At 36.2% G+C, this 12371-nt stretch overlaps 1 protein-coding gene across 7 annotated transcripts in view; it reads left to right on the top strand.

Moving 5' to 3' along the window:
* PPP1R12B (protein phosphatase 1 regulatory subunit 12B) overlaps positions 1-6933 on the top strand; it is a 111363-nt gene extending 104430 nt beyond the window's left edge. For all 7 annotated transcript variants that reach the window (XM_058175394.1, XM_058175393.1, XM_058175396.1 and 4 more), the window contains one exon: positions 1704-6933. Coding sequence is in view for 4 of the 7 variants with exons in the window: in XM_058175396.1 (XP_058031379.1) it covers positions 1704-1790 (87 nt within the window). In the remaining 3 variants the exon portion in view is untranslated. The remainder of the gene's footprint in view (positions 1-1703) is intronic.
* The last annotated feature ends 5438 nt before the right edge of the window (positions 6934-12371 follow it).

Genomic DNA, 12371 nt, shown 5'->3' on the forward strand with positions numbered 1-12371 from the left:
TTCAGAAATGATTTAAGGGAAAAGCAGGAATTAAATGCATTTTCAGAAATATTTTTGATTTGTTTGATGGATTAATTTGGATCCCTTTCCTTCATTATGCCTTGCCAATTCAATTCAAAATGTTGCCTCTCCTTTTTATGAGTAAGCCTTTAGGATTACTTAATTTCAACATCTTTGCTTCACTAACAAAAGAACTTGTACATATTTTTTATCCTATCATATGGCAATAGAAAGATATATTGAGTTATTAATAGCCAATTGTATATTTCTATTGGCAAGAGATCCCAAATAAATTAGTGGCTCCATCTTAAGTAGATAACAAATATTTCACCTCACTGATAAATGATCCCCTTTCTTTGGGGATCAGCTGTCAAAAGTGTTTCAGTACTCCTCATCTTATCAAGCACTGTCATTTCTTTCAACAGAAGTCTGTCTATAAGAATTCTTGAGAGCTGAGTGGAGGCATATAGAACAGGGGTCTCCAACCTTGGCAACTTTAAGACTTGTGGACTTCAATTCCCAAAATTGAAGCAAAGCTGGCTGAAGAATTCTGGGAATTGAAGTCCACAAGTCTTAAAGTTGCCAAGGTTGGAGACCCCTGATATAGAAAGTATGCCTCCTTCGTTAAATATGTGCACAAGCTGTCCTATTCTGTGAACTCTTAAGAATCCAAATCTCTGGCCCAAAGCAGCTTACTCTTGAATGTGCTTGCCTAAGAATCACTTGGCATTTCTTAAGCGCACTTCACTAATACCACTTTTTTCATAGTCCAAATCGTTAATCAACTAAAATGATATTTTACATTTCAAAAATGAAGAAAATTTAACTCAAAGTACCTTTTATTAGTTTATTTTGTGGAACACATAAGAAATTGAAAGCCATTAAAAACTGACAAAAGTCATTGAAAACCGGCAAAATTTTACTAAAAACATTTTCCACAAATACGTTCATGCCATTTTCTTCCCTTCAGGTATGTGAAATATAAATTTAAATAATCAAAATAATAAAACCTAGCTTTTGAGCAACTTATCATTACTATTACTGGTATGTTTGTACTCTATAATACGTAACAGAAGATCTACCTAAACCAGACTCTTTGATCCATAACTGAGTTGTCACACAAAAATGAGATATACATATTTGCTCTAAAGTATTTAAAGTTAGTCAATTTCCTTTCAAAATTGAAAAAAAAAAGACTATTCTTTTTCCAAATGTAATTAAGTTTGTTATTAAGATGAAAACTGGATGTTATAAAAAGGATAGAGGTTTATTTGTTATCTTATTTTGAGAGGTAAGTCTGAAGAGAGGTGCCCATAGTATTTTCTGTCTTATGCATCAAAATAACTTGACTAATTTGGAGCATATTATGCCTTGTTATGGCTGAGAGCAAGGCATCATTTGTTGCTCTGTATCAGCCAGTGAAATCATTTTAGTCAATACATAATTTTCTGTTCTGCATATATCTGGGATGATTTCCCTCTTCTGTTTTAGTAAGGTAAAATGCTCTTCCTAATGAGCATTTTGGGAGAGTTGGCCATATGCTAAGTAAAAACCATTTATAGGAATACAGATTACTACTGTGTACATTACTCTTTTTTTTCTTCTCCCCACTTTTCCTCCCTCCCCCCCCCCCCCCGTGGCTGGAATGTTCTGGGACACTCAGCACAGAAATGTTTTGATGTCCTATCTTGTCTTTGAAACAGGTTTTGACAGAGCTGAAGTCAGACAATCAGCGGCTGAAAGATGAGAATGGAGCACTCATCCGAGTCATCAGTAAACTCTCAAAGTAGCATATTGAACAAAGGATGGGCAGAAAGAGGAGATTTCTGTGCACAAGCTGCCAACCCTGCCACCGACTTCCGATCTTCCAGTTGAAAGAACTGCTGGCAATTTAGCCATGGAGCAGTTGGCAACACACGCAGCTCCTTGCACTTGCTGGGCATCTTTATTTTGCACAGTGCTTACCCCACCCCTTTCTTCTAAAAGCATGCCTCACCACAAGTTTATTATTTTTACAGTATTGAAGTAATTTATTCAAAGGGACAAAGAGTGATTGGCACTGTCTGAACTACTCAAACCATCTGCTGTAAACCCAATATGCATCCAACCTTAATCTGATGTAAAGACGTATCTACTGTAACAAGTGATATAGAAGTGACTATAGTGTCGATCGAACATGTCTTAAGATACTGTCATGGAATAGGGAGTGAAATGGAATTATTCTTCCTTCTGGAATTTGGGAGTCTGCAGTCTGTGAAAAGTTTGTTGGCTTATTTCTTTTTGGGAGTCTCATAATGGTGTCTTGCCTTGGAAATCATATTCTACATATCTCTCAGTACTTGACTGATTTATTTAATGTTAGATTTGAAATCAGTTTAATATTGGGGCCCAGTAAATTGTTTTCTCCTTTTCATCTTTCCTCAATATGCTTCCTACTGGGTTTTTTCCATGGTTGCTTTCTCTAGGACTGTTTAATAGATGATTACACCTTATAACTGTCACATTCTTTAGCATTCTTTTTTTTTCAAGCATTCTGGCAGAAGGACATCCAACAGCAAAAAATTGCTTCAGGTGGATTTCCACTTGTATAAAATATCCATGCAGGATATATCTCTGCATAAGATTTCAGCATATCTTTTTATAAGCAAAATGATTCATTTACCAGTGAAGTAATAACATTGCATAAAAATCAGGGCAAATAAGTTGGATTTAAGATAATGTTCATTAGGTGCAAAATTGAAAACACAAAAGTGTTTTCAGAGTTTAAAGTGGAAGAAGGCTAGTGCCTAGAGGTGATTAGTTTTGTGCAAAATGCTGTCTCAAGCCTTGGTGAAAAACCTTGATAAAAATTATGCTACTAATATTTGAGAAGTTTAATGCAATGTTTCATTTGCACAGTTGTAAACATAAATGCACTTGTCTTTAATATCAATAGTAAGATCAGTAGCACTCACACTCTGGTTTCTGGTCATGCTGGAAATGAATGCATTAACTTTTATAGATTCTCAGAATACTAGCGGCTTCAGAGACTGTGCTTCTCTGGTTATATCAATGAGATTTCACCTGCAGCACTTGATATATTTTTACAAATCCTGACCAATGCTTTTCTTTTCTTTCTTCCTTTGTATTCCAAAGCATGATGTCACATTTTAAAGCTATACTTTTTGGTCTGGATTTAGTCAGTTTCCACAATTGATTAGAGCAGAGTCTTTGGGATTTAAGAAAAGCAGCTTATACATAGATACAAGTAAGCAGTAGTACTTCAGACCTTTTTGCCATCCTTGCTCAATGGTGAAAACAATACGGCTTTTTTTAATCTATTGTGGACTACTATAACAAAGAGGTGACTGATCTTTTCTCTTTCATCTTTTTGTTCAGTACCCTCATGTATTATTCTTGCTTTTATTGGCTACAAAGAAATGCAGAAATCTGTTAAGAGCCAGGAGTTGCCACCTATGAGCTGACTAATTCAGATATTGGTTGTCTGATGTAGTGATCAGTGCATTCACAATACTTAGAGCTTTCTAATTTAGCTCTGAGACTCTCAGCAGCCCTTTGGTTTCCTCTGTCCTCCTTTTTGGGAACTTTGGATATTGTTCAGATTTCAAGGTGTGTCTAAAAAATTATATGTGAAATTTAAATACATTTTGTCATTGTAATGAATTTTATTCATAATATTGCTTTTCTACTGCCTAACTTATTTCAGCCCCACACAGGATTGTAAAGGGATATGAACAAAATATTTTTAATTGGCCCTGTCAAACTCTTACCATAAGCAGTCATGGAAATGAAAAGAAAAAAAAAGAATCATTCTGTAAGAGTTCCTGAATAGTACTATTGTTATTTTATGCCTGGAATATAGTAACTTAAACCAATCTTAGTTTTAATATCCAGAAATCTAAGGACAAATATAAATAAGGCCTACTATGAAGAATTGTGCCCTATCTTGTCAAGAGTTGGAATTAGATCAAATTGAATTTTGCCTAGAATTGTCTGAGCTGATTAATCATGACACAATCCAATATGCTCACCTCTTTTTTTCTTTTTTCTTTTTTTGTGGTCATAGGGGGCAATGGGGTGAAAACAGATTATTCCTTAGGATGTAATTAAGGTGAATGGCAACAATCAACATCTTAACATTTTAGACCTAAATCTAGTTTTCTTATAGGATTTCAAACCATCTTCAAACTGTTAAATGAACTCATTTTTATCCTGAGGCAAAGAAAATCTTAGTCCAGTTTTAAAAGCTGAAATATGAATGAGATTTGTTCCTTCTCTCAAAAAAAGGAAAATCTTGAATGGAAGTTACTTATTTCATTTGAATTAAACAATATAACTACCAATTCCAGAACTAGTATATGTTTTAATATCTTATTTTAAAATTTTCATTTGAAACCAGGAAGTATTTTCAAGAAACTTCCTGATTTAATGAAGGGCTGAATGTGTAGATAGGCAAAAAGCATATTCATGTTTAAATCAAATTATTTTAAGTTTTTTATGTGATCAAGTAAACTTGCCTGAAGAATTCAGGACTCCTCCTTGTTTTTAAAGGATATCAAGAATGAAAATACTATTCCCTTCACTGGTTATTGCTCTGACCCAATTAAGTTTAGATTTAGATGAATGTTCTATTTTAATTGTTCAGGCAGCTAAAATGTTCTCTGCATAAGCTGCATATGATAGAGGAGAATGGTTGAAAGTTTAGTCTGTGACGTGAAAGCTTTCAAGCTTGTGGATGATAGAAGTTTTTATTTAAAATGGGAAATGAATGGTTCTGTTTTGGTTCTTGTTCCTGAAAGCTTTCACCAATGAATTTTTCCATTTCTTAAGATTTTAAAAATCCTTGTGCAAGTGCTTTAAGAAGCATAAGAAGAAGCACAATTTTATTCCTTGCAAATGGGGAAGTTCAGTGGGATTTGTCTAGTAAGAATTAAATTTCATATGAAACTAGAGGTACTACATGTTAAAAGAACTAAGTATAGGAAAACAAACAGGGAAGAAAGTCTTAATAGCCATTTAGTGATAGATTGGTTTACTTTACGAGAAGGCTCTCTTCCTAGTAATATGGATAAACTGCTCATAGAACAGAAAAGGGTGAGGGAAAGACAGAGGTACGTAGGTGCAAGAACAAGTATATATGAGTACATTTGAATTTAGAAAAGTTTATTTAGTATTTATTTGTTTCTGCCCATATTGCTTTACTGTTAATGGAAATAATTCATGGATGAAATCTGGATGATCAGGGAGCATTAGATGAATCTAACTTGATTATTTTCCAATGCATATGCACTCGATTTTTACTATTGGAAGCTAGTGCAGAGTCATTGATATATCACTTTCTTCTTTTTCCTTAAGGGATGTTTATATTAATAATTACCATTTAAAACACTTATTCCCATGGAATAATTCAAAGTATAAGGCTAATCATGTTGCTGTTTGCTGATAAAGCATTAAATATAAATTAAATACAACCCCTTGACTATCACTGATATATAAAGATTAAGGTTTGTTATTTCTTAGGACAAAAATGAGATACCTATGGCCCTTCAAATGTTCCTGAAATCTCAGTTTCCCTTACCATTGAACATGATGGTTGAGACTTCTATAGTTCAGTAATTTCAGGAGCCTTCACTTCCCCCATTCCTGGTTTAGACTAAAGTTAACATTTGTCCCTAACTGAATGATATAAATGTAAAGAAAAATGTAAAGTATATATCCCTTCTGGGACATCTAAGCAATTCCCCAGCCATTAAAATATTTTGTTATTGTGAAGAGCAAAATGTAATCCTTTGCCCCCATTTAAACCTGATCCATTGGGTCGTCAAGTTCTCCTTTCAAATTACTAGGATACGAAAAGTAACCAAAACCTCCCTCAAATTGTGAATAGTTTGAGGAAGAGTGCCCCAGTGTAGAGTACATCAGGAAGACTTCCACAGTGTATATGCAGATGTGTCTCAACACATCCCTTTCAATTCTAGTGCTTACCAGAACCTAAAAATGAACTTGTTTTGACAGGATTTTTCGCAAGCAAATTGAATGTCCTGTCACAAAGAATGTACTTCATCCTTGTCCACTCTAATATATGCGTTTTTATGAAGTTCCTCAGTTTTGGTACAACAGGCTTCATTTTCACGATCTTTGACCTTCCAGCTCCACTCCGCCTGCTGCCATATTAGCTGACCTGGGAGAGAAGCTTATGACTTAGGGATATTAAACATGGGAAGCAGAAGGTCTGTATCTCAAAGGCAACTGTAATATCTTTGTTTCAAGCTTTCAGTTTCCCAGGGCTTTTTCTTTGAATGGTGTGTTTCGATCACATTTATTCTGTGTTTGAAATCTTTTTGTGTGATTCTACTAGAGGCAGCATGTTCCAAGAAGAGTTTGTTTTTGTTTTTTTACCAAGATTACTTCTTAGCAAACTTACTGATAAATTCATCCATTCCCCAAGATTCCTTTATTTCTTGGGGCAAGTTGTACTCTGGGTGAACATAACTTTGTAGGTTCTTGAGCCAACAGAAGGGTTAAAATCTGCTGTGTATCTTTCCACTCCTGACTGTTTAGTATATAATATTGAGGAAAGTCAAAATCCCTTCCTGTAAAAACTATTCCTGAAAAAAGAACAGCATCCTACTGTTGGCTCATTAACTTCCCACATGCAAATATTCTAAGTGTTATCTGTTTTTAAAAAACCTTTTACAGCTTTTTGTAAATAACTAATTGGAGAAAAGAGTGGCTTGTGTGTGAAGGAAGAGAATGTATTTTTATGCAACTTTTTTTGAGTGGCCTTCCAAATTTTGAGATGAATGTTTTTGTTTTCCTGATTGTTACATAGTATTCTAAGTATTATATGTTTGAAAGTTTGGGAATAATATTCACATCTATAATGCTTGTAAACACAACAGTATTTATAAATGAATAAAACAAATGCTTTGACACTGTCCTAATGTCTTAACTAATGAACACGTGTTTTCCTGCAGTTGACTTATTTCCTTAATGATTTTCTCTTTTGGTTCAGGTTTCCTCACCACTTCATATATTAGTACTGCATTTGTTTGACTCTTAAGAAATAATGCCTAACATCATAGTGCTAAGCATAATCAGATGTAAAAATGAAGCAGCGGTATTGAGAATTTGTCTGAAGAATGTGGTGAATCAAGTCAGACGAGGAATCCTGATAAATGGAAGTTAACCTTGTACAGAAGGATTTCACATTGTGGTGAAGTACTGTAGACATAGCAACATTCTGCCATGCTGTTTAAAATGACTTTCTGAGATACAGGATCTGTTTGCCCATTTCCTCCTGAAGTGACAAATGATAAATAAAACTATCTGCCTACAACTTGGTTCAATATGCAAATAGGGAATTTCAGACTCCAGGTCTCAGTATAGAGGCACTAATCTGTGGAGTTCTTGTGTTCTCTGAGCTTGGTTGTTTTCTTGCAGATGTATCATTACTCAACTAGGCCAGGAGTCTCCAACCTTGGTCCCTTTAAGACTTGTTGACTTCAACTCCCAAAGTTCCTCAGCCAGCTTTGCTGGTTGAGGGACTCTGGGAGTTGAAGTCCATAAGTCTTAAAGGGACCAAGGTTGGAGATCCCTGAACTAGGCAACCTCATCAGTGCTAGAAGGGAATGGGGCTTGCTTTTTGTTTATGTACAAATGGTTTTCCCTGTCAGTGTTGGTGAGAATACTAATTAGTGTATTTGGGAAAGGCACTAATCTATCAATTAACTTTTAAATACCAGAACATTGATAGAAATGAACACATGGCCCTGCTCCCTTGTTTCATTTATTTAGATTGGAAGGCATTTTTCTTCCTGGAGAGACTGAGGCACTCATACAGTAGGATGAAGAGCATGTTGAATTAAACCAGCTTAAAATTCTAAAGAGAGTGGTTTGTTAGCACAGGAAGGAACTATTTTCTGCAGGATAGGAGGCAAGGAAAACCAGATGACTTTGGTGTTTTTATGTGCCTTTGCGTCCCAACCTGATTAGACATCGAAGCACTGTTCTATGAACTGCCATCACAAACAGCAAAGCTCCTGTCTGACCAAAAGCTGCTGTCAATCAAAAGGAGCTTTTTTTTTCTTTTCCTATTCCTTATGGTGACTTTTTGTCCTTGCTTTATTAATAATTCTTGTAGGCAATTGCTTTTTATGGGGGAAGACAAATAAATTTTATTAAATCCACAGGGGTGATTTTGTTTTAATGAGTATTGCTGAAGGAAAGCTACCATCAGCATTCTGCTTTGAAGGAAAGGAAATAATTTTTCTTAAGCAGCACCCACCCACCCAGGGTTTTAATGCAAGAGCAATTGTCATGGCTGCATCTCACCTATGGCAGCAATCTTGTACTAAAAAAGGGTGTCTTTTATACTGAAGATATTCAAATCTGATATCAAAAGGTTGGGATATTTTGGAGAAATCATTAAGTGTATCACAGTAACTGACAGGACTACTATATATAGCATGTAATTGGCTGGTAGATAGCTAAGGCAACTGAGATAACGCGTGTATTGGAAGTTGTATTCCCCACTTTTCTAGTCTGACAACACAGAGCATTTCCATCAAAACCAAGCAGGGTATTCTCAAACATCTCCATAAAATACATCAGTGATAAATTGTTTATTAGCTTGGTTCCAGAAGAGAACATAAAGTATGTTTACTCTTTTTGCTATTCCAGGTCCCACAAAGCTCAGAAGTCAATTGATGGCTACTTTTCTACAAGTGAAATAAAATCTAATTATTATGCATCCCAACAGTTGAAAAGCCACACACAATGGAATTTTCATGGGGATACATTGCTCAATAAAAGTGTTTAATACTGTGCATTTCCCCCAAATAATTAGCTAATCATCCATATACACTACAAAAAGGGTTTTGTTTTGAGGTGCTTGTTTGTGCAAAATTTGAACCATAGCCTACATTGGTTGCAAGTTAGTGTGTTAGCATTTTGGAAAGAGACTCCAACAGCAGGAATTACCCATGTTTCTTCTTTAGACAATAGGAGGAACATGACACTTTTTATTGGCATCATTAGCCAGGTTTTAGAAAAATTACAGGTACAGGCACAATGTTCCACATGCCATTCTAATGCCTAAGAGCTATACCAGAGGGAATAATCAGGCCCAGTTTCAATTAGCAAAATAATCTGGAAAACAAATAATTTCTTGTACATAATTGTGTTTATGATTACAGAATAGCACAGGTTGGAAGGACCTCTGCTGTTGATTTGTGAGAAATATGGTTTACTGCAATATTTCCCATTAGCTGCTAATTACTGCTCTTATCTTTCACATTTCTCCACATAATAGTTAGCTCCAAACCAGAAATTCATCACATATGTGTATTCTGAAATGCCAGTGCCCCCACCGGTTGGCTGGTAATTCTTTTTAATTCACTGCAGCCAGTGGAATGGCTTTTTTGTGCATGAAGAAGCAGGAAAATTTAAGGAAGCATATTGTACATATGGCTTTCTGATCCAGGACAAAATCTAATCATAGCAGCAGTGAGCCAACCCAGAAATGAGTCCAAATGGGTGCACGTGCATTTGACTTGACAAAAATGTTTTATTTTGAATCAGGTTCAAATCATTCCTCAGTAGATTTCCTCAGGAGCTTCTAAAAAAACTCACCTCCTCCCATTTTCTAACTTAGAGATGAACCAGTTTCTCTTTAATGACCTCAACATAAAGTGAGAATACTTCTGTCGCAACCCTCTAAGGAAGACAAACCTGATGATACAGTAATTGGAAAGAAAATTTGCAGTTTTACATGGAAGATCTGCTTCACTGCTGAGGCCAATGAAGATTTGCAGTGATGTGCCTAAATTTCACATACAAGTGCAAAATATTTTGAGTATCCTACTGTGAAGAATCCATTTTTGCAGTGGGGTGTGTGCCTCTCAATCGAAACCTTTTCTGGATTCTTCCAAGAATTGGAAAGGCATGCAAAGCTTGGGGCTAAAGCAATAGTAGTTATCTAAACCAAGGGCCTCCAACCCTGGCAATTTTAAGCCTGGAGGACTTCAACTCCCAGAATGCCTTTCAACTTTCTGGGCGTTGAAGTCCGCCAGACTTAAAGTTGCCAAGGTTGGAGACCTTGGATCTAAACTATATTCAGAATGTATTTTTATGCATATTTTAATAACCCTTGCAGCAACCTTTCAGGTTTGTAGTTTGATCCATCTATTGCACCTAGAGATCTAAGGTACATTTTGTCTAAATTGAAATAGGGTTTGAAGTAAAACCTTTTTAATTTGGAATTCTTATTTATGTCAATGCAAGTGTGATTGCTCCTATGTCAGGAATACATTTTCTAAGCACCTTTAACTTCAGAATTGGCAAGCTGATTGATTTATTTTAAATTAAGCACTTTAGAAATACAAAAGGCAAGCTATGTAGATATGAAAGGAAGGATTGTATAGAAATCCTGGTGACCTTAGAAAGATTAACCGTATGATTGAGATTATATTAATCTGGTATTTCTCTAACCAACAAGTTGTAGTTGTGTTGGACCCTGAACTCCAGTATTCTCAGCCCAGAGCTAAAGAGAATTTGTCTTAAGGGATAGTAATTTTTAAAAGTCGTACAATGAGACAAAATCTCATGCAGCTGCCAAAATTGTCTATGATCCTTGTGAGAATCAATTTCTCCGTCTCTTTATTCTGAATTCTAAGATCCAACAAGTGTGTCTACTTTTAAATAAAAACAAAGAGCATCTAGATATTTCAGCTAATTTCTTTAATAAGGAGACGCATATCGTTACAAAATAACAGGTTGACAATAAAGACAGAAACAGTCCACATGAGGATAGGGAAGGGGCCATTAAAAGCAGCTTCCTGCAGGCTTAGGGGAGTTGAATCATGTTGCACCTGAAGTAGGGAAGATAACTGGAGATGATTCCAGTAAATTTAGTCAGTTTGGGAAGCTTCTACATCACAGAGGAAATATGGCTGGAATGGGAAGGAGCTGAGGCCCTACCCTACACCTGAGTATCAGATGTCTGAAGCCTTTTGTAACCTAGCCTGTGGTGGGTCATCATGACTATTTCTTCATACAGCTGCTCTATTTGGAAGTTGGGGTGCCATCATCTCCCTCTGCAGCTATGCCTTTAATAGTAGCCTCAAATGCTATTAGGTGGTCAAATAATGATATGCTGATCTCTGTTCATAAATATAATGCTAAAGGCACAAAAATACCTGGCACTTTCAAGCAGGTGGGAAAAATCCCAGTTAGCATTGTATTTTTCTTCCTGAGCCATTTGCAACACTTCTGCACTGCTGCCATCACTGCTTAGATTTCTATAGTTCAAGTAGCATAAGAGGAGTAGGTCAGCAGTCCCTGATGACCAAATATGCTGTCTTAATCAAAACTGTCTTGAGGATCTTCAGGGACTTTATTAATACTGCACCACTTTAAACACTAGCCTGTTTCTCTCAGGATTGAGTCCTTGGTCCTCTTATTCATAAACAACCAGTTATAAAATCACAGAAAGTAGAGACCTCTTTTCCACCCACTTCTTAAGTACGGAAATAATTTTAGTTAAATTAGGCTAGGTAGCCATTCTGAAAATTCTAGCTAAAAAATGCTACCTTCACCACTTAATTCTTGACCTGCTCTTTCCTCAATTTGAAGCTGTGCAATGCATAATCATTTGCACCAAAGTGCAAAGTCCATGTACACAAAACATGGCTGCATCAATTGTGTTTGCCTCTTATCCACTAAGAATTATGGTTTTGCACCATACTGAAAAAGGCAGCCACTATTTTAGGCAGAAAGGCTGTGCAAACTCTGAAAATAATTTATTTATAGTTCACTTTAATGAACTGATACCTTAAAGCAGTAGTATCTTTTTCTCAGTATTCCAACAAAGACTTGAAAAAGAGGAGGCTGCTCTGTAAGAGAATTGCAGTAGTGGTGTGAGAACTGAAGCATTTCTTCCAAATAATTTTGAAAGCATGTGTTTGCTTTCAAACACATTGTTGCCAGGCATAGAGTGACAAACAATCAAACTGCTAGTATTTGCCAAACAGCTCTATTTTTTTCAAGCTAAAAGGAAAAAGCTCCAATGTCCGTTATTGCTTCTCTATTCTGGAAAAGTGTCCAGCATTTAAATTTCCCCCAATATGCCGGAGCAACCCCATGAGAAATTCAAATGGTGGTCAGCCTCCCAGGTATAGCCACTGCTATCCTAATAATTCTTGCCAAGAGGAACAGCCAAATAGGTTATGGGCACTGATAGACCTGCCAGATGATCCATTTCCCAAGTCTGCCACCAGAGCCCCTACACACAGGCTAAGAAAAGGCTTCAGACCAATGCCATTCATAGCCTAACAAGGTCAGACCCCAGGCAGGGCCTCAGCCTCAAGACA

This window comes from Ahaetulla prasina, chromosome 3 (genome assembly GCF_028640845.1).
Source record: "Ahaetulla prasina isolate Xishuangbanna chromosome 3, ASM2864084v1, whole genome shotgun sequence".
Classification (NCBI taxonomy): domain Eukaryota; kingdom Metazoa; phylum Chordata; class Lepidosauria; order Squamata; family Colubridae; genus Ahaetulla; species Ahaetulla prasina.